A 19,082-nucleotide genomic window follows, 5' to 3' on the forward strand; every position below is an offset into this window, starting at 1 on the left:
GCCCATTTGTGTCGGCAAATTCTGGTTGGTTTGGATCACTTTGGTATGATGCTACTTTCACGTAATCAGTAGGTTTGGCCATTCAGATATAAAAACATCCATATCTGAATACTTGATTTAGTTCATTTTTCTTTTCATGCATAGCCGGAAATATATCGTTAATAGATTTTTTGTAAACTAAATAGAAATTTGTTTCTACAGTGATAAAATAAATTTTCTTTAAGCTTCATGAAATTTTCAAAAAATTATTCAATATTTTAGATGTTGTACGCTTGCTACTGTAGAGTATTATTTTGTGTCCATAACTATTTTAACAATATTATAAATGAGTGAGAATACGAATGGAGAGAAACGAAAATCTTCAATAGATAAAGATTGGCTGGTTTTGAATTCTAGTCAAAAATTAGCTTTATTGCTGAGTGATTACTCCTACAATGGTTTTAAAAGCAGAGATTCTTCGTAAGAAGCAAAATATGTAAACGAAAGTCACTTTTATTTTGGGCATCGTTCTAAAGCCAAATTCAAATAAAATATCGACATTTCTCCTTCCTTTGAAATCAGCATTTACAAAAACGTTTGTAGAAACACACAAAACATGACTAATTTTGTTTTCAAAGGCTATATATGTTTGTGGCTATTCATTATCAAAGATATATAAGCGGTCACCAAAAGAATTTTGCAGGTCGAAATGTACTTCATATATCATAAATGATTAAAAGTGATAACTAATCATTTTTACTAGCCTGAATTGAAGATTATTGCAAGAAAACTTTTTGTGCAAGGGAATACTAAATTTGGTAATCTTTTTTATATATAATAAATTAACTCGCCGTTAAAATAAAAATAAAAAATAACTCAGTAAATTTGTATTAGAGAGAGCTATTTCAGCTTGGAGTATATATTGACATGGATTAATGAAAACAAAAGGGTAAAAGAATTGTCAAACGACAGCATATTTATCATTCAAGTACTCATCGTATAGAATAATTATATAACGTATTATCTGCGCCACCTAACTAAGCACAAACTTCACGCATGATCGTGATGTATGAAAATTCCGATCTCTAAGTACTAATTAACATCAAACAAGCTTTTGTTAAACCTAATGCATCACTAGCAACTTTAATGTTATAAATATCATAATTTCTTACATAAAATACTAATATGATTCATGCCAAAAGTTATCTAATTCATATATCATGCGCTTGGAATAATATAAATATTTTCACAACACACTTTCGTGATTGTTACGAACATAGATCAAACAGAAAATTCAACATCAAACAAAGAAAGAATATTGACCAAAGAAAATTGAGTATTTTTGGAAAATAAATTTGGTAGGAAGATAAGTGGGTGAACAAAAATGAAGTAGATATAAATTACAAAGTGATTTAACAATGACATAAATGAAGTAATATCACTAAGAATGTTTTTGCAATATTAAAAAAAAAAACTTTGGATATTATAGGAATTAGGTTAATCCGCCTAATAAATGTTTGGTCCAAGTCCAACTAATCCAAAACTATGTTAAATTGTAATTTAAATTTGATACATCAAAACCTGTTTTTGGAAATTAACCTTTTTCGTCAAAACAAGTTTCTTTTTGGAAACCGTTACACGGTTCTGGTGATTAATAGACATGGGAACTAGAATCCAAAATGCAGGTGTTACATCAAACTTAAGTGATATCAAAAAAAGCAAATTTCAAAAAGAGAAGAAAACCACTAAATCACTATGATAGTACACATGTCACACATTCACAACTATGTCCAAAATATAAATTACATAATTTCGTTCATCTTATCAAATTCTGCCGCGCCGCATCATATAACACGCAGCATACACTATAGTGCCTTTTCCCAAAAACATACTATAGTTTATTTATAACTAGATTACATTTGATAATTTGTGATAAATATTGTGTCAAATTGGTAGGATTATGTTAATGATATTGCTTAGTAGAAAACAGTTGTATCTTTTTAGCCTTTTAGGCAAGAAGATGATGAAAATATGAGAGAATTGAGCGGTAGGCCCATCTCTCTTCTGTTCATAAATGAGAATCATGCTTTACTCTCTCTCCCTTTTTCTCATTCTTCTTCTTCTTCCCCATTTACAGCCCAATTCCACTATCTTCCTCATCATCATAAATTCATAATACTATTGCACTAATCTCGAGAAGATAAAGAGACAACAAACACCTCTCTATCTCTCTCTTTCTTTTTTCTTTCTTCCGTTTCAAAGTTTCTTCCTTTTGGGCGGGTTTTAAGGAAATTTTGGAATTTCTCTCTTTTTGGAGACGTTTCTTTAATTTCTGGGCTTCTTCTAGTTGTGGGTTTTGTTTTCTACTTGTAGCTACTGTGTCACGCTTTTCTCTAGCGAATACTTTGATGCTTCTTCATGACTCTTTAACAAGATTATTCTGAGCTTTTCCTCTGGCCTTCTAATTATTAAAGTCTTCCTTTTTATCTATTGTTAAGGTTTGGCTTCGTTGTCTCTTCCTCTTACCTCTGCTTTTTGGTTCAGAGTATTTGAATTTTGGGGAATATTAAAAATTGCCTGATACTGAAATCAATCTCTTGCTGTCTAGTGATGGCTACTGAAGAGAAGCCTCTTAATTCTCTTGATTTAAGCCATGATGATTCTTCCCCTGCTTCAAATCAGGTACATATAACAAAATTTATGTATGTTTATGCAAAGTATTGATCTATGGTTTCAAAGATTTGAACTTCGAATGAATTAGATGCGTCTCTTGAATGGAATTGAAAATATTAGAGTTTTTGTTGTGCTACTTACTTGCCAAAAATTGCTTGTCATGTTTGGAAAAATTCAGGCTTTTGGAACCTAAATCTCTGATTAGTGTTGTTAGTTTCATCCAAGGGATTACTTTTCTTAAGGAATTGAGGTGTTGTTTGAATTCTCATAGAACTCTTTTGTTACTTTTCCTCTTTGTTCTTGATGAGAAGGCTGAAGGATCATCTGCTATAACTGAAGACACTTCTGCGAATGTTCAACAATGGAGGCGAAAGAATCTCTCTTTACAGATACCCTCTAGAGCAGCTGGTCTCTCTCCTGAAGATTCGGTTGTTATCAAAATGCCTCCAACGCCTAGTCCAACTCCAAGAAGAGTCAACTTTGCTTTGACTTCGAGTTCTCCAGGTCCTACTCCTACTTCTTCTTCTGTTCTTCCTCGTGGCAAATCGTCCCTGAAGAATCTATTGCCAAAAGCTGGGTGTAAACCAAAAACCTCTAACACTGATATCGAGAAGGGACAAGGGAATGCCTGTTCTCCTCCTGCATCGCAGGAGAAGGCTTCGATATCGAGGTCATTATCACTTTCAAAGCTATTTACACCTAGGATCAAGAGAACTTCGTCCCTACCTGTGACTCCTGTTATTCTTTCAAACTCAGAGTCAGCTCACGGAGGAACCAGTGTTGCTCCTCAAACTCCAAACGTAAGCTTTCTCTTGTATCATTTCAGAGAACCTTATGATTGTTTAGGTACTTATACTTGGCATTGCAGAGAAAAGGGAGTGTACACATAGCTCGCTCTCGCTCTGTGCCCCTTAACGACAAGGAATTAAGCCTGAAGGGAATGGATTCATTTTTCAGAGTAATTCCTTCGACTCCTCGTGTTAAGGAAGGAGACGTTTTCTCAAATGCATCAGAGGCTGGTAATACTGGTAAGTTCATATTTCAATCGGTTTTATGGTTTCTTTTTTTCCGAGATATTTATTTTTACTGGACACGACAAATCTATCTTAATGTATTGTACAGAAACAGGTGATGCTGATGGAGAAGACATACCTGAGGATGAAGCAGTTTGTAGGATTTGTTTGGTAGAGCTCTGTGAAGGAGGAGAAACCTTAAAAATGGAGTGTAGTTGCAAAGGCGAACTTGCTCTTGCCCACAAAGATTGTGCTCTTAAATGGTTCACCATAAAGGGTAACAAGACTTGTGAGGTGTGTAAACAAGAAGTTAAGAACTTACCTGTAACACTCTTACGCATCCAAAGCCTTCGAAATTCTGGTGTTCCTCAGCTAGATGTCTCTGGCTATAGGTAAAAATACTCTTCATTTCACATTCTTGTACAAATTTTCTGCAAGATTTGAACCTCAGAGAGTATTCAAACTTTCTTTTGGTTAAATAGTAAACTTCACCTAAATCTCTGTATAATTTCCCGACAGGGTGTGGCAGGAGGTACCGGTTCTAGTAATCATCAGCATGCTCGCTTACTTCTGCTTCCTCGAGCAGCTCCTGGTAATCCGTCTCTACTGTTTATAACAACAACCAGCATCCGGATTTAGACATACATATACAGACTATAACAGTAAGTTCCATTTGTAGGTTGAGAATATGGGTACAGGTGCCATCGCTATATCACTGCCGTTTTCTTGTATTCTTGGTCTTCTTGCATCCATGACCGCATCAACCATGGGTAGGTCGTCTTTTAGAAAATACTCTTTGCAATGTGCTCCTCCACTCTGACCCGTTTTCAGTTCTGGAATATTCCTATGCAGTAATGAGAAGATTTGTCTGGATTTACGCATCTGTCCAGTTTGCGTTGGTCGTTCTCTTCGCCCATATATTTTACTCTGTGGTTAGTGCTCTTCAACGCATCTTTTTTTCCTTCCCTTGTGAGACACATATTGGTTAGACGTTGTGAGCTTTTGGTTAAATTTTAGCAACAAAACGTTGTGAGACATAGAAATGCAACCTTTATCATATGATAGTCTATAAAATCAACATTTTTGTTGCTAAAATTCGATCTCTCGGTGGTAACAGGTGAAGTTGCAACCAGTTCTGTCAGTTCTTCTGTCAACATTTGCTGGATTTGGTGTATGCATATGCGGAAGTTCAGTGATGGTTGAGTTTGTGAGATGGAGACGAAGATGGCGAGCCAGAAGGCTAGAGCAACAGCTGAACCATGCTTTGACTCTGTCACAACCGCCGCAACCACTGGATCCAACAACCTCTCTGCATCATTCAAATACCTCATAGAGAGCCAAGAAGTGGACAGATGATTTTACATTTATACAGTGTAGTTTGGTTAATGTTTATGTAATGATTTGTATAAAAGAAAAAGAGAAAGTGATCCAAGGAATGCTTAAAGATTGTTCCTTTTGTTTGTTTTACATACACATTTGTATTGTTGTAAGTTTGTAACTTTGATTTGCTCAATCTCTGCAAATGAAATGTTTGTAGCAGTATTGGTTTCTCTGTATAATAAAAAGATTTAAAATTGAACAAGTGGGTCACGAGGTAATCACGTGCCAAGTTCCTGAAAACTCTTCTTCTCTGTTTCTGACTTATTAGGCTTAAGTCTTTGTTCTTCCTTCTCGACGACGGTGTCACTTGCGATGAATCTCTCCACGAGGCTCGCTGAAAAACTTCCCGGAATCTTACCGGCGCCGTCTTCTCCTCTCCTGCGTAAAGGTTGGTTCTTTTTAATCTTACTGTCTTTTTGGAAATTGCTTGTTTGGTTTGGATTCAATTCAAAGGGAAATCTTTTCTGGGTTTCTCTTCGTCTGTTTGATTTGTCTCTGATTGATGAAGGATACTTTCGTGCTCATATCTCTCTACCTCTTATCTTTACTAGGTTTTAAGTCGTTAGGTTCAATCTCGAATTCACAAGCTAATGAGGGTTTTTGTTAATTATTTCTACTCATGTGTGTATTAGGAGTCTCCGAGTTAAGATGCTTTTCAATTGCTAACCAAAGTAGAAGATTGAGATGGGGATTACAAAAGAAGATGGTTTGGAGTTTGGAGAGAGCTGAGACCTGTGTAGTGAGCAAATCATGTTTAGTTCATCCTGCAACTGAAGCCTATGCACAAGAAGCTATTGAAGCTATCAAATCCGAAAAAGTTATTGCTGTGCCTACCGATACGCTTTATGGCTTCGCTTGTGATGCTTGGTAATCTAAAAATCTTCACTTTATCAGCTGATATAACCTTTTACATTGCCTGGACTAAGTTGTGATTTATGTAACATGACAGTTCTTTAGAAGCGGTTAGCCGGATTTATGAGATCAAAGGGCGTAAACTTACAAGCCCTTTAGCTATCTGCGTTGGTGATGTATTAGATATCAAGAGAGTGGCTACCACAAGTCACTTACCTCACGGTTTACTTGATTCGCTCTTGCCCGGTCCAGTCACTCTTGTACTTCAACGAGGTTTGCATCTTCTTCTTAATGTGGTTGCATTTGATATGATCTCTTTATGTGAGAGTGTTCTTGTAGTGTTTTAAACAGGTGAATCAAGCATTCTTGAAAAGTCCTTGAACCCAGGGATTGGTACTATTGGAGTACGGGTTCCAGATTGTGAATTCATTAGAGAAGTATCGAGAGGTTCGGGCAGTGTGTTGGCTCTTACAAGTGCTAATTTAAGCGGTGATAGAAGCAGCGTTTGTGTTAAAGATTTTGAGAATCTTTGGCAGCATTGTGCTTATGTCTATGATGGTGGTTTACTTCCATCGGGCCGCGCAGGATCTACAATAGTCGATCTGACTAAAGTTGGAAAGTACAAGATCATTAGGCCCGGAAGGTATGTTTAGATCAGTAAATGCGAATTAATGGATTTAGAGTTTGAATCTTTGTGGAGTTGTTGAGCTAAAATGACTTATAATAATGTTGCTTGTGTTGTTAATTCAGCGCGAAACAAGCAACAGTGGCAATTCTTGAGAAGTATTTGCTGGAAGAAGAAGAAGAAGAAGACCATAAAGAGAAGAGAGCTAGTTAAACTCTGAATCATCTGATCTGACTTGCAAAAATTTGAGGTTTTGCTTTGGTTCTTACTAAATTTTTGATATTGGGTTAAGATATGTTTGTTTTTAGTGCAATACGAGAAGATTGTTAGTGTTGAGGGGGTATGCTAATGCTACCTCCCATTCCCATGGTACGCATGTGTAATTTGAAGAAACTTGGTGGACCATTTCGTAATTTTTACTTAAGTTTCTTATTATTGCTCCATTTGGAAATTAAACTTTGTTGTAATCTTATTAAAAAATTATCAAATATTAGTGGAAATTTTTCCTATTTTTAAGAACAATATTTGTTGTATCCATATTCTTTTCTTATAAAGGTGTCAATTTTTCAATAGAGGAAAATCTCATTAATTTTTGTATATAGGGGTCAAAGTTGAAGAAAAGGATAAATAGAGGACCTCAAAATTTCATTTTCCACGTATCCGTGCTCTAATTTTATTCCACTTCTGCTAAAACATTTGGACTATAAATGTCTGGTTGGTCTTGGCTGTTTGTTTGCAACACTTGTGCTAAAACGTTTTATCCTGAGTTTCTTTCACCATCCAGCTTCATTTGTGAAAAATCGTCAATCCCTCTCAAACTCTTCTCACCACTAATTTCTTCCTCTGGAACATTCTCTTCTCTATTATTTTGATTCCCTTGGCCTCAACACTGGTTTCTCAATTGCATGATCTTGGCTCGTCTTCAGGTACTGTTGTTTCATACCTTAGAGAATCTCAAATTGGTTCTTGGGTCTGGTTTGATTAGTTTCTGTGTTATTTCAAGGGGGAACGAAGACAATTTAGCTGGGTAATTCTGGGTTTTGCGGAATTTTGGTTGATTTTTGCGTCAGAATCAGAATTTGAAGCTAAAAAGAGTTCTGCTTTGATTATCCAATTGCCATGATCTTTCACAGTAACCAAAATGGATTTATGAAGAATATCAAATTCAGCTAATTTTGCTCTGTGCCTATGCAGTTACTTTGATTCACTGAGAAAAATGGCGACTGGAGTATTGCCAGCTCCGGTTTCTGGGATCAAGATACCGGATTCGAAAGTCGGGTTTGGTAAAAGCATGAATCTTGTGAGAATTTGTGATGTTAGGAGTCTAAGATCTGCTAGGAGAAGAGTTTCGGTTATCCGGAATTCAAACCAAGGCTCTGATTTAGCTGAGCTTCAACCTGCATCCGAAGGAAGCCCTCTCTTAGGTATATTACATAAGAGATTCATTCAAATTTATCATTTTATAGCTTTTTCCGAGCTTTTGATTGGATGTTATATTGATTTTTGTAGTGCCAAGACAGAAATATTGTGAATCATTGCATAAGACGGTGAGAAGGAAGACTCGTACTGTTATGGTTGGAAATGTCGCCCTTGGAAGCGAACATCCGATAAGGATTCAAACGATGACTACTTCGGATACAAAAGATATTACTGGAACTGTTGATGAGGTTTTTGCATCTGTCCTTTCAAACCTGTTTGCAGCTTGTAAATATTGCTTCGATTTGGGATATATGATCCAAGTTTTTGACTGTTACGTTGAAAATTATAGAGACACATGTTGTTTGTTATGTGATATAGGTTATGAGAATAGCGGATAAAGGAGCTGATATTGTAAGGATAACTGTTCAAGGGAAGAAAGAGGCGGATGCGTGCTTTGAAATAAAAGATAAACTCGTTCAGCTTAAGTAAATAAAAGATGGCCATACTTAGTTTTCTCTATGTTTGTTTGTTGAGTTTGAGTAGTATGAAACTGAATTGGTGTTTTTGCTTGTTGGTTACAGTTACAATATACCGCTGGTTGCAGATATTCATTTTGCCCCTACTGTAGCCTTACGAGTCGCTGAATGCTTTGACAAGATCCGTGTCAACCCAGGAAATTTTGGTATGTTTTATACTTTTATTTTTGTCTTTCACTTGTTTCTTTAATCGAGAATGAATGATTTTTTTCCTTTGCAGCGGACAGGCGGGCCCAGTTTGAGACGATAGATTATACAGAAGATGAATATCAGAAAGAACTCCAGCATATCGAGCAGGTGGAACGAAGCCTTTGTTTCACTTGTCTTGTGAAACTAGTAAAGTTTTAATCAGTCCTAACTAACCGTGCTACTCTTTTTCTTTAGGTCTTCACTCCTTTGGTTGAGAAATGCAAAAAGTACGGGAGAGCAATGCGTATTGGGACAAATCATGGAAGTCTTTCTGACCGTATCATGAGCTATTACGGGGATTCTCCCCGAGGAATGGTGAAATATCTTAAAGCCTTTAAAAAAGTTTCTCTTCTTACACATGAGCTTGTTGTCTTACCTGAGTTCTGTCACACAGGTTGAATCTGCGTTTGAGTTTGCAAGAATATGTCGGAAATTAGACTATCACAACTTTGTTTTCTCAATGAAAGCGAGCAACCCAGTGATCATGGTCCAGGCGTACCGTTTACTTGTGGCTGAGATGTATGTTCATGGATGGGATTATCCTTTGCATTTGGGAGTTACTGAGGCAGGAGAAGGCGAAGATGGACGGATGAAATCTGCGATTGGAATTGGGACGCTTCTTCAGGTACCTCATTACATGGCAAAAGGTAAAGATCTTTCCTTTACAGTTCATGTGTGATAATGATTGTTTGTAATTACAGGACGGGCTCGGTGACACAATAAGAGTTTCACTGACGGAGCCACCAGAAGAGGAGATAGATCCCTGCAGGCGATTGGCTAACCTCGGGACAAAAGCTGCCAAACTTCAACAAGGCGTTGTATGAATAATTCTTGTTCTGATCCTTCTCTGGTTTCCAATTTATGGGACTAATGCAACCCTTTTTTATGTATTAGGCACCGTTTGAAGAAAAGCATAGGCATTACTTTGATTTTCAGCGTCGGACGGGTGATCTACCTGTACAAAAAGAGGTAAGACTGTACATTTTTTTTTAAAGTTTCATGATGTCGTTTCCAAGTATTAAGGAAAATGAAGTCTTTCGTCCTGAAAACTATAGGGAGAAGAGGTTGATTACAGAAATGTCCTTCACCGTGATGGTTCTGTTCTGATGTCGATTTCTCTGGATCAACTAAAGGTGAGTCTTGATAAATATTCTTCAGTCTTCTCTCCTTCTTCTTCTATTTCTTTAACCCAAAATGTAAAGGGATCATTGTCTTTCTGCTCACTACTTTGGTTTCCTGTCTAGGCACCTGAACTCCTCTACAGATCACTCGCTACAAAGCTTGTCGTGGGTATGCCATTCAAGGTGAGATATGGTTCAATATATTTTCATGAGAGACGCAGTCTCACTGTAATAAATTGATATTGGTTCTCAATCTGACTTTCCTGAGTGATGCTTGTATAGGATCTGGCAACTGTTGATTCAATCTTATTAAGAGAGCTACCGCCTGTAGATGATCAAGTGGCTGTAAGAATCACCCTTTCTTCTCCATATCATTTACATTTAAGATTTGACATGGCTGAGTATAAATATTGAGTTCTGTTTACAGCGTTTGGCTCTAAAACGGTTGATTGATGTCAGTATGGGAGTTATAGCACCTTTATCAGAGCAACTAACAAAGCCATTGCCCAATGCCATGGTTCTTGTCAACCTCAAGGAACTATCTGGTGGCGCTTACAAGCTTCTCCCTGAAGGTGTCCCAATTGTTTACCTGAAAGAATTCATAATATAGAGAACAGTTTTCTTTCGTTATTTCTTAGCTTCGGTTATTTCAGGTACACGCTTGGTTGTCTCTCTACGAGGCGATGAGCCTTACGAGGAGCTTGAAATACTCAAAAACATTGATGCTACTATGATTCTCCATGATGTACCTTTCACTGAAGACAAAGTTAGCAGAGTACATGCAGCTCGGAGGTAATAATTGAATATTCTCAATAGCTAATCTTTTACTGAGTTCAAAATTGTCACTTTTAAGCGCTAAGTGGTTTTTTTTTCCTGGACTTGTAGGCTATTCGAGTTCTTATCCGAGAATTCAGTTAACTTTCCTGTTATTCATCACATAAACTTCCCAACCGGAATCCACAGGTAGATAACGACTTCAAGCTTTATGCAGTGAATGGAAAATCCAGTTTTGACCATGTGATGTTTTCTTTCTTCTTGCGCACAATGCAGAGACGAATTGGTGATTCATGCAGGGACATATGCTGGAGGCCTTCTTGTGGATGGACTAGGTGATGGCGTAATGCTCGAAGCACCTGACCAAGATTTTGATTTTCTTAGGAATACTTCCTTCAACTTATTACAAGGATGCAGAATGCGTAACACTAAGACGGTAAAAGCACAAAGAATCAGTATTTCTGCATTTTCTTTCTAAAAAGAGAGAAGCAATAACTTGCAAAATCATCGCAGGAATATGTATCGTGCCCGTCTTGTGGAAGAACGCTTTTCGACTTGCAAGAAATCAGCGCCGAGATCCGAGAAAAGACTTCCCATTTACCTGGCGTTTCGGTTAAAACTCAAGACTTTCATACATGTTTTTCAAGAAAAAGTTTTCTTCTGTTTTTGAATGTAAACAAATTGAATAATGGCGCAGATCGCAATCATGGGATGCATTGTGAATGGACCAGGAGAAATGGCAGATGCTGATTTCGGATATGTAGGTGGTTCTCCCGGAAAAATCGACCTTTATGTCGGAAAGGTAACACCTTTATTCTTGAGCTTCGTTGTGAATGTGTTTATATACAACTCGGAGCTTCCGGGTGACAAAAGAATCTGATTTTGATATGTTGTGGACAGACGGTGGTGAAGCGTGGGATAGCTATGACGGAGGCAACAGATGCTCTGATCGGTCTGATCAAAGAACATGGTCGTTGGGTCGACCCGCCCGTGGCTGATGAGTAGATTTCAAAACGGAGAAAGATGGGTGGGCCATTCTTTGAAAACTGTGAGAGAAGATATATATATTTGTGTGTGTATATCATCTGTTTGTTGTGTATTGCATCATCATTTTGAACAAATGTCCAAATCTCTTAAGTTGATAAAAGTTCTTAGGCCAAATAAAATTTAATATGAAACTTGAACAAGAAATTTGACATTAATTAATCAACTTATGAACTCCTCCTAATATAAAATAGAATATTATTACAAATACGTAAAACGTCGTCGTTCATTTATCTGAATATTATATATATATATATATATATATATATATATATATATATATATATTTACCCTTTAAGAAAGAAAAAAAATCGAACTTCAGAGAAAACCTAATGTCCAAAACAATCCAGCGATTCATTGTCTTCACTTTTACGTTTCTGTAAGCAAATTCGTCCTGTGTTTCTTGGTTTCTTACACTTTTTTGTTGTTGATTTCTTTTGTAATGGATCTTGTTTAGGTTTCATTTCGTGTTCCATCATCGTCACTCTCCTAGGGTTTCGGTTTTGCTTACTGTTTTTTTTAAAAAAATTCTTAGCCTTTCCTGGAAATTATTCTTATTATTCTAGGTTATTAATAGTTGGGTTGTGATTTGTATTCTGATTTGGTTCTCTGAAATTGATGGAATTCTGTTGAGTTTATGATCTTGTTTGATTGGCTTCAGACAAATTCTGAGAGTCTTGACGAGTTTTCTTGTTTCTTTTTCAGGCAATAGAATCTTGGGTTTGGTTAAGAGAGATGGACAGAATCAGTGGGTTGCCTGATGAATTGTTGGTCAAGATTATATCGTTTGTTCCGACAAAAGTAGCTGTATCCACTAGCATTTTGTCCAAACGATGGGAGTCTCTTTGGAAGTGGGTGCCTAAACTTGAGTGCGATTGTACTGAGCCTGCACTTCGGGATTTTATTCTCAAGAATCTGCCGTTACAAGCTCGGATCATAGAAAGCTTGTACCTCAGATTTCGTCGTGAGTCATTTCTGTTTCAGGATATCAAACTCTGGGGTGGAATTGCAATTTCTCACTGCTTGCGTGAGCTACGTATCGACTTTTTTTCTCACTATGCCAATCCATATGTTATATTGCCCAGAAGCTTGTATACCTGCAAATCTCTGGTGACCTTGAAACTCCTAGGCTTGGGTATTCGTGTGGATGTTCCTCGAGATGTTTGTCTCCCTTCTTTAAAAACTTTGCTACTTCAATGTGTGGCATACTCAGAAGAAGATCCTCTTCGACTGCTTCTTTCCTGTTGCCCTGTTCTTGAAGATCTGGTTATTGAACTAGATGATGCAAACCAAAATGTGAAAGCGCTAGTTGTTATTGTCCCAACTTTGCAGTGTCTATCCTTGAAGATACCTGCTTCATGTTCTGATGAACGGTATTTGATTGTTACCCCTTCTTTGAAGTATTTCAAAGTTGAGGATGACAGAGAAATTTTCAATGCTTTGATTGAGAATATGCCAGAGCTGGAAGAAGCGGATATCTATGTTACGCAACATATTGAGACGCTTCTCGAATCAGTTACATCTGTCAAACGACTTACACTACGCCAATTGTACAACAGCATAGATGAGGTAATTTGTTTCTGTCTATCAACTTTAAGCTCTCAATCGTCTGTTACAACTTATGACACTGTTACATGTGATTTGTGCAGTATAAGTGTCGTGCTGGTATTGTCTTCAAACAGCTTGAACAACTGGAGCTATCCATATGCAGTGATAATTGGACAAAGTTAGTTATATGGTTGCTCCAAAATTCTCCCAATCTGCGAGTTCTCAATCTTGACGCTGATGTAAGTCTCTTCATTGACTATTTTTGCTAAAAGCTTTCTATGGTGTAATCTTGAGTCTGAGTCTCTCTGTCTCTCTCTCACCCCCACGCAGAGTGATTATGAACGTTATGAGGAGTATGAACAGGATAACTGGAAGAATATACAAAGATCTGTTCCTAAATGTTTGAAGAGCAGTCTCAAAACTTTGGAGTTTGCAGGGTACACGGCAAGGCCAGAAGAGAGGGATTTCTTGAGTTTTATCTTCAAAAAAGCTCGTTGCTTGAAGACTTCATCAATCTCGCATTGACCACAACATAAGAAACTTGAGAGCTATCGCATTTTATTCTGAATCTTGTTTTCCAAAGACAATTTGGTTTTAAACTGAATATGGAACTTGCTTAAGAACGAAACTAGTGTAGATTATTAATCTTATCATGTGGTTAGTGACTTAGTTCTATGATCTGGTTATATGTGTGTGTGTGTGTGTCGCAGTCTTATGTTTGTTTAAAATATTTCAAATAAATCCGAAATACAATTTAGTTGAAACAGAAGCATACAAGAAACATGAAATTTTGTAAATTCGTGATGTTTTCTTGTAGTCAACTTACATCCTCAAAAAGTCAACATTTTCAAAGTTATAAATACATTATACATTTGTTTACAAATAGCCATTCTCTTACAATTATAACACTCTCATGACATACAAGTGTATCAATATGGCAAACAAGAAAAAAAAATCATAAGAAACACAAAATCACTTCTTGTTTTCTCCTTCAAATAATTGGGACGTACCATTTTTATTTTATTTTTACTTCATGTAGTTTAGATATATACGGTGCAGATTTGAAGGATAAAAAAATATAAATATATGATTTAATCAAATAAGCAGCAACAAACAGGACCGGTGGGTTTGTCGAAGAGGCAGTGGCCGTCCATGGCTGCAGCGTCGGTGCTCCTGTGACAATGCTTGTCGCAGTCGCCGTCGTTGTTGCACGTTCCTCTTAAGCGGCATGGTCCGTCCATTACGTCTTTCTCTGTTTTTATGTAAATTTAACACACATGCATGTATATTATTAGGTCAAAAAAATATGACATATGCCACAAAACACAAGTTTTGGATTTAAAAGTATTTGTTATTTTGAAGGGGTGGAAGATAAGTACCTACGGAATTTGCAGTAATACTAATAACGAGAGAGAAGACGACGAGAAGAGCAACAAGTTGAAATCTTGATGAAGCCATTTTTCAGATTATTTTTATCTTTTGTATTGCAAGATATTCAACTTTAAATTTGTGTTTGAAAAATTATGATCTATGTTGGGGGGTTTTATACGTGAATTTTAGTTTTAAAGATAGTAATTTTGTTTTGTTTTAAATAGTAGACCAGTTTTAGTCAAGGTAATTTATGGTTAATATAGCAATACAAGTAAATAAATCTCCTCAAATTAGAATTAGCCATCGTTTCTTACTTCTAAATTTGGTGAGGATATGAAAGAATGAACGGTAGAGGAGTGGCTTTGATTACTTGAAAATTACTTAAAAAGTCAATGCAAACACAAAGTCTTAGGTTTAATTATAAATATTAAACATTGATATTTTTTACCAAATTTTAAGCATCTTAAATATTAAACATAAAACATAATATGTCCAAGATCATTTAAGTCTCAAAAAATTATGCACACATTATCAAACAAACACCAAAGAAAACAAAAATCTTATTAACTTTCTTTGGAGAGTCGCTGTCAAAATTAAATCTTATACATATTCGAAATTTTATAAATATTGAAAGTAAAAAATGGTCTGGTAGTTTTGTTTTTGTTTTTTGTTTTTTGTCAATTAATTTTGCGTAAAAAATCTATACAATTTTAATGTGGTATAAGTATAATAGAATCTAATAAACTTTTCAAAAGAAATATAACCAATCCAAATAAAGTGCAATGCGATCCGAAATAAATGAATTAAGAATTTTACTATTTGAAAGAAAGTTGTTAAGAATCTAGATATTGAAAGAAATATTCAATAGTTACCATGATTGAACAACTTGGGCTTATTATAATAATGGGCCTGATACATTATCAATCCGAGAGAGTCAAGCCTCGTGAGTGGTTAAAGCTCTCTTCATCGGAAAATTCCAGATTGGGAAACACCAAAACAAATCACCGGCGATCGGAAACCGGCGACGTAAGCTATGAGCAGTACGGCAGGGAGGCTCGTGACTTCAAAATCCGAGCTTGACCTCGATCACCCTAACATCGAAGATTACCTTCCTTCTGGTTCTTCCATCAATGAACCTCGCGGCAAGCTCAGCCTGTATGTAAAACTCTCTCCGAAATTTCCGTTGAATTTGAATTCGATTTGATCCGCTGATTAAGTATTCACCTTTCTTTATGATTCGCAGGCGTGATTTGCTAGACATCTCTCCAACGCTCACTGAAGCTGCTGGTGCCATTGTTGATGTAAGATATTTCAGACTAAAACCCAAATCTGTCTCACCATTACTCTATCAAAAGACTTCAAATTTATCACATAAAGGATAGATTTTTGAGTATAAGATGTTTTGTTTTGTGGGTTTGATTGTTGCAGGACTCGTTCACAAGATGTTTCAAATCAAATCCTCCAGAACCTTGGAACTGGAATATTTACTTATTCCCACTATACTGCTTTGGGGTTGTTGTTAGATACTGTATCCTCTTTCCCTTGAGGTTGGTTCCTCTTATTTATTCAATTATATATGGCTCTTATCCTCTCCAGAGCTCAAAGTTTAGATCTGCATGTTTGTACTGAGCAGTTTCATTGTTTTAAAACTTGCAGGTGCTTCACTTTAGCTTTTGGGTGGATTATTTTCCTTTCATTGTTTATCCCTGTAAATGCGTTGCTGAAAGGTCAAGATAGGTTGAGGAAAAAGATAGAGGTAGGTTGGATTCTCTCGTTTGTCTTGTATAATTTCGTTTTCACTATGTTATTCCGTTATTCTTCCATCTAGAATTCAGGAAGATTTTCCTTTCTTTTGCTGTGTTACCAGAGGGTCTTGGTGGAAATGATTTGCAGCTTTTTTGTCGCCTCATGGACCGGAGTTGTCAAATATCACGGGCCACGTCCTAGCATCCGTCCTAAGCAGGTCATGCTTCATTTTAAAAAACGTTATTTTGTGTCTCCATGATACACATGCTTACTTTATGAGTGGGGTTTACAGGTCTATGTTGCCAACCATACTTCAATGATTGATTTCATCGTATTGGAGCAGATGACCGCATTTGCTGTTATAATGCAGAAGCATCCTGGTTGGGTTGGTAAGTCCTCAGGCTTTTAGAGAGCGAAAAGTGTGCTTATAACCTTTTATGATTGCTCAGTTTTTAATAGGCTTGTGACTGATTTAGTGATTGGTTTGCCCTTTGTGCATTATTGTGAAAGCCATGATTGACTTTTGTTGCTTTATATATGAAGGTCTTCTGCAAAGCACAATATTAGAGAGTGTGGGATGTATCTGGTTCAATCGTTCAGAGGCAAAGGATCGTGAAATTGTAGCAAAAAAGTATGCATGATTCTTATCCTCTTTAAGTGTCATTACGTGATCTACTCACACTAATCATGGGAACATGAATCACGTGATTCAGGTTAAGGGACCATGTCCAAGGAGCTGACAGTAATCCTCTTCTCATATTTCCCGAAGGGACATGTGTAAATAATAATTACACAGTGATGTTTAAGAAGGTATTTGGACTTAACTTTGATGTGATTTGCACTACTACTACACTATAGTTTCTGATTCGCTTCATGACAATGTCAGGGTGCTTTTGAATTGGACTGCACTGTTTGTCCAATTGCAATTAAATACAACAAGATTTTTGTTGACGCCTTCTGGAATAGCAGAAAGTAAGCGTATTTTATTTAAGTCTTTCATATTAGACGGGACAGATACGACTTTTTGTTTCACTTATATTGAATAGTTGCGATTTAGGTTCATTTCTTTGTCTTGGTAACTAAATATGTTGCATGCTTTTTGCAGACAATCATTTACTATGCACTTGCTGCAACTCATGACATCATGGGCTGTTGTATGTGAAGTGTGGTACTTGGAACCACAAACCATAAGGCCCGGTGAAACAGGAATTGAATTTGCAGAGAGGTAAAACACTCTTCTTTTGGATCTACATCAGAGAAGTCATATATACTAAGAAGTTTGCATCCACTTTATATAATTGTGACAGGGTCAGAGACATGATATCTCTTCGGGCGGGTCTCAAAAAGGTCCCTTGGGATGGATACTTGAAGTATTCGAGACCAAGCCCCAAGCATAGTGAACGCAAGTATGTCGTTCTTTCTAGAGATTCTACTGTCATTATTCTTTCTATTTGAAACTCTTAAAAGAATTTTGAGTAGCATGGTTATCTATTAGCTGATTAGATCAAAGTCATACTTGGAACTTGCAGAAATTGTTCTGATCCTTGAATCTATACGAAGTATTTACAGTTCACATTCTTGTGCCTGTTGATGGTAATTGGCTTTCTTTAAACTAAACAGGCAACAGAGTTTCGCAGAGTCGATCCTGGCTAGATTGGAAGAGAAGTGAATGTAAAGATGAAGTTATATTTATGTGTTTTCATTTTTCCATTAGAGATACTCATGAGTCATGACTTATGTTCTCTATGTTTCTCAATACAATTGTATTGTTGTGATTTGTGAATCTCTCAATAAACATAACTCACTTTTGCATCTTGTTCGTACACTATATCACAAATATACATTCTCTGGAAACTAGAGATAGAAATCTTTAGAAGATTATCAGAACGAACCAACAAATATGTACCAAACCTTTTGAGAAATGAATGGCAATTTCGAGTATCTTCAGAAGAATTCAGTGGAAGCGTAACCATACCGGGATCGACGAATGTTCTCTCGCCGTTTCTTCAACACATAACCACCGAATCCAACCATACTCGCGGCTGCAATCGATCCAACAACAGCGATTCCGGTTTTCTTTCCTCCTCCTCCGCCATTTTCACCACCTACGGATGCTTCTTCGCCTCCCGGTCTGGTACTATCAGTGTAGTTGAGATCATTGGATTCCGTAAGTTGAGACGATGACGGATAATCGTAATCATTAGACATCGTCGGAGATGGAGACATTTCGGTTTCTGATTGCGGCAGAGACGACGAATGCTCAATCGCCGGTGAAATTTCTTCAGTTGAAATCTCACCGGACACCATTAAAAGAGCTACACCAGATACCATTACAAGAGCTACAATGATGAAGTCGAACTTCATCTCCAAAATTCAAACCTCTCTCTCTCTCTCTCTCTTTTTCTTCTCTCTTTTTGATGGTTGATGACACTCAAGTAGAGAGATGGTGATTTTATAGGGTACCTATGACGAATGGGGATTCGCCACGTCAGAAGTGTTAGAAGCTAGAGCATGAACTGAATTTATTGATTTTCCCACTTAAAGATCCTATGAGTAAACAATTGCTTTGGCACCTAGTCACCTACTAAAGTTATGCCTAACGGTCAATGCTTTGGGGATCTCAAAATTAATTTTTGGTCTATAAATGGAGCATATGAAATGTCAATTATCAGAATCGTAAGGCAAGTAACCACTTTATAATGTTGACGCTTATTTTATTTGTATTGTGAGTTACTTGTTTCAATTAACAGAAAAGTCCTATAAGGCCATATCCATTTGTGAGATATTTTAAAAATTTCTCAAAAAAAAAATA

At 36.7% G+C, this 19,082-nt stretch overlaps 7 protein-coding genes and 1 long non-coding RNA gene across 18 annotated transcripts; 6 read left to right on the forward strand and 2 right to left on the reverse strand.

Annotated features, from left to right (window-relative positions):
• The first annotated feature begins 1,853 nt into the window (after positions 1–1,853).
• Positions 1,854–5,266, forward strand: AT5G60580 (RING/U-box superfamily protein). 4 transcript variants are annotated; one of them, NM_180900.3, is made up of 9 exons: positions 1,854–2,477; positions 2,588–2,661; positions 2,964–3,452; positions 3,521–3,680; positions 3,775–4,057; positions 4,185–4,257; positions 4,345–4,435; positions 4,518–4,597; positions 4,783–5,263. In NM_180900.3, exons 2-9 carry the CDS (start codon positions 2,590–2,592, stop codon positions 4,996–4,998), a joined length of 1,464 nt encoding a protein of 487 aa, NP_851231.1. In that variant the 5' UTR covers positions 1,854–2,477; positions 2,588–2,589; the 3' UTR covers positions 4,999–5,263. The 4 variants fall into 4 exon arrangements, with proteins under 4 accessions (NP_851231.1, NP_568923.1, NP_001032112.1 ...); NM_180901.2 differs by having other exon boundaries at positions 2,349–2,477; positions 4,497–4,597; positions 4,783–5,254; NM_125451.5 differs by having other exon boundaries at positions 1,854–2,661.
• A 46-nt stretch (positions 5,267–5,312) lies between these two features.
• AT5G60590 (DHBP synthase RibB-like alpha/beta domain-containing protein) lies at positions 5,313–7,061 on the forward strand. Of its 3 annotated transcripts, none has more exons than NM_125452.4 (5): positions 5,313–5,433; positions 5,678–5,912; positions 5,995–6,170; positions 6,237–6,540; positions 6,648–7,061. In NM_125452.4, the coding sequence occupies exons 1-4, from the start codon at positions 5,358–5,360 to the stop codon at positions 6,242–6,244; spliced, it is 495 nt and encodes a 164-aa protein (NP_568924.1). In that variant the 5' UTR covers positions 5,313–5,357; the 3' UTR covers positions 6,245–6,540; positions 6,648–7,061. The 3 variants fall into 3 exon arrangements, with proteins under 3 accessions (NP_568924.1, NP_001331058.1, NP_974970.1); NM_203241.2 differs by having other exon boundaries at positions 5,314–5,433; positions 6,249–6,540; NM_001345426.1 differs by having other exon boundaries at positions 5,995–6,540.
• A 115-nt stretch (positions 7,062–7,176) lies between these two features.
• On the forward strand, positions 7,177–11,777 carry HDS (4-hydroxy-3-methylbut-2-enyl diphosphate synthase). 5 transcript variants are annotated; one of them, NM_180902.5, is made up of 20 exons: positions 7,177–7,448; positions 7,717–7,946; positions 8,032–8,189; positions 8,320–8,426; positions 8,523–8,623; positions 8,698–8,774; positions 8,862–8,981; positions 9,061–9,291; positions 9,368–9,484; positions 9,561–9,635; positions 9,722–9,799; positions 9,911–9,970; positions 10,070–10,132; positions 10,215–10,359; positions 10,441–10,579; positions 10,673–10,750; positions 10,838–10,997; positions 11,075–11,173; positions 11,259–11,363; positions 11,462–11,777. In NM_180902.5, the coding sequence occupies exons 2-20, from the start codon at positions 7,739–7,741 to the stop codon at positions 11,564–11,566; spliced, it is 2,226 nt and encodes a 741-aa protein (NP_851233.1). In that variant the 5' UTR covers positions 7,177–7,448; positions 7,717–7,738; the 3' UTR covers positions 11,567–11,777. The 5 variants fall into 5 exon arrangements, with proteins under 5 accessions (NP_851233.1, NP_001332136.1, NP_001119467.1 ...); NM_125453.6 differs by having other exon boundaries at positions 7,258–7,448; positions 9,368–9,481; NM_001345427.1 differs by having other exon boundaries at positions 7,526–7,946; positions 11,075–11,363.
• A 105-nt stretch (positions 11,778–11,882) lies between these two features.
• On the forward strand, positions 11,883–13,907 carry AT5G60610 (F-box/RNI-like superfamily protein). 2 transcript variants are annotated; one of them, NM_125454.3, is made up of 4 exons: positions 11,883–11,984; positions 12,311–13,174; positions 13,255–13,392; positions 13,484–13,907. In NM_125454.3, the coding sequence occupies exons 2-4, from the start codon at positions 12,341–12,343 to the stop codon at positions 13,676–13,678; spliced, it is 1,167 nt and encodes a 388-aa protein (NP_200869.1). In that variant the 5' UTR covers positions 11,883–11,984; positions 12,311–12,340; the 3' UTR covers positions 13,679–13,907. The 2 variants fall into 2 exon arrangements, with proteins under 2 accessions (NP_200869.1, NP_001330715.1); NM_001345429.1 differs by lacking the exon at positions 11,883–11,984 and having other exon boundaries at positions 12,225–13,174; positions 13,484–13,857.
• Positions 13,858–14,668, reverse strand: AT5G60615 (Defensin-like (DEFL) family protein). Its single transcript, NM_001037036.2, has 2 exons — positions 14,533–14,668; positions 13,858–14,405 (listed from the first exon to the last, which is right to left on the reverse strand). Exons 1-2 carry the CDS (start codon positions 14,609–14,611, stop codon positions 14,245–14,247), a joined length of 240 nt encoding a protein of 79 aa, NP_001032113.1. The 5' UTR covers positions 14,612–14,668; the 3' UTR covers positions 13,858–14,244.
• Positions 14,669–15,433: 765 nt separating this feature from the next.
• On the forward strand, positions 15,434–18,082 carry GPAT9 (glycerol-3-phosphate acyltransferase 9). The gene is made up of 12 exons (NM_125455.4): positions 15,434–15,679; positions 15,768–15,825; positions 15,953–16,071; positions 16,181–16,280; positions 16,392–16,487; positions 16,563–16,659; positions 16,814–16,901; positions 16,984–17,080; positions 17,157–17,242; positions 17,376–17,495; positions 17,578–17,676; positions 17,891–18,082. Exons 1-12 carry the CDS (start codon positions 15,558–15,560, stop codon positions 17,937–17,939), a joined length of 1,131 nt encoding a protein of 376 aa, NP_568925.1. The 5' UTR covers positions 15,434–15,557; the 3' UTR covers positions 17,940–18,082.
• On the reverse strand, positions 17,942–18,696 carry AT5G60630 (uncharacterized protein). The gene has a single exon (NM_125456.3). The coding sequence runs from the start codon at positions 18,632–18,634 to the stop codon at positions 18,215–18,217; it is 420 nt and encodes a 139-aa protein (NP_200871.1). The 5' UTR covers positions 18,635–18,696; the 3' UTR covers positions 17,942–18,214.
• Positions 18,117–18,403, forward strand: AT5G08960. Its single transcript, NR_143141.1, has one exon. It is a non-coding gene; the product is annotated as an other RNA (long non-coding RNA).
• Positions 18,697–19,082: the final 386 nt, after the last annotated feature.

Source organism: Arabidopsis thaliana, chromosome 5 (assembly GCF_000001735.4).
Source record: "Arabidopsis thaliana chromosome 5, partial sequence".
NCBI classification, from domain to species: Eukaryota; Viridiplantae; Streptophyta; class Magnoliopsida; order Brassicales; family Brassicaceae; genus Arabidopsis; species Arabidopsis thaliana.

Excerpts from the sequence above, each read along its gene's own strand:
- AT5G60580 (NM_001037035.2), top strand. The coding sequence starts at position 2,590 with ATGGCTACTGAAGAGAAGCCTCTTAATTCTCTTGATTTAAGCCATGAT. Across the intron at positions 3,681-3,774 it reads ATCAGAGGCTGGTAATACTG|AAACAGGTGATGCTGATGGA; the intron begins GTAAGTTCATAT and ends TGTATTGTACAG. Across the intron at positions 4,058-4,184 it reads CTAGATGTCTCTGGCTATAG|GGTGTGGCAGGAGGTACCGG; the intron begins GTAAAAATACTC and ends ATTTCCCGACAG.
- AT5G60590 (NM_203241.2), top strand. The coding sequence starts at position 5,358 with ATGAATCTCTCCACGAGGCTCGCTGAAAAACTTCCCGGAATCTTACCG. Across the intron at positions 5,434-5,677 it reads TTCTCCTCTCCTGCGTAAAG|GAGTCTCCGAGTTAAGATGC; the intron begins GTTGGTTCTTTT and ends TGTGTGTATTAG. Across the intron at positions 6,541-6,647 it reads AAGATCATTAGGCCCGGAAG|CGCGAAACAAGCAACAGTGG; the intron begins GTATGTTTAGAT and ends TTGTTAATTCAG.
- HDS (NM_180902.5), top strand. The coding sequence starts at position 7,739 with ATGGCGACTGGAGTATTGCCAGCTCCGGTTTCTGGGATCAAGATACCG. Across the intron at positions 9,636-9,721 it reads ATCTACCTGTACAAAAAGAG|GGAGAAGAGGTTGATTACAG; the intron begins GTAAGACTGTAC and ends TGAAAACTATAG. Across the intron at positions 10,580-10,672 it reads AGAGTACATGCAGCTCGGAG|GCTATTCGAGTTCTTATCCG; the intron begins GTAATAATTGAA and ends CTGGACTTGTAG.
- AT5G60610 (NM_125454.3), top strand. The coding sequence starts at position 12,341 with ATGGACAGAATCAGTGGGTTGCCTGATGAATTGTTGGTCAAGATTATA. Across the intron at positions 13,175-13,254 it reads TGTACAACAGCATAGATGAG|TATAAGTGTCGTGCTGGTAT; the intron begins GTAATTTGTTTC and ends TGATTTGTGCAG. Across the intron at positions 13,393-13,483 it reads TTCTCAATCTTGACGCTGAT|AGTGATTATGAACGTTATGA; the intron begins GTAAGTCTCTTC and ends ACCCCCACGCAG.
- AT5G60615 (NM_001037036.2), bottom strand. The coding sequence starts at position 14,611 with ATGGCTTCATCAAGATTTCAACTTGTTGCTCTTCTCGTCGTCTTCTCT. Across the intron at positions 14,406-14,532 it reads TATTACTGCAAATTCCGTAG|AGAAAGACGTAATGGACGGA; the intron begins GTACTTATCTTC and ends ACATAAAAACAG.
- GPAT9 (NM_125455.4), top strand. The coding sequence starts at position 15,558 with ATGAGCAGTACGGCAGGGAGGCTCGTGACTTCAAAATCCGAGCTTGAC. Across the intron at positions 15,680-15,767 it reads CCTCGCGGCAAGCTCAGCCT|GCGTGATTTGCTAGACATCT; the intron begins GTATGTAAAACT and ends TATGATTCGCAG. Across the intron at positions 16,660-16,813 it reads GAAGCATCCTGGTTGGGTTG|GTCTTCTGCAAAGCACAATA; the intron begins GTAAGTCCTCAG and ends TTATATATGAAG.
- AT5G60630 (NM_125456.3), bottom strand. The coding sequence starts at position 18,634 with ATGAAGTTCGACTTCATCATTGTAGCTCTTGTAATGGTATCTGGTGTA.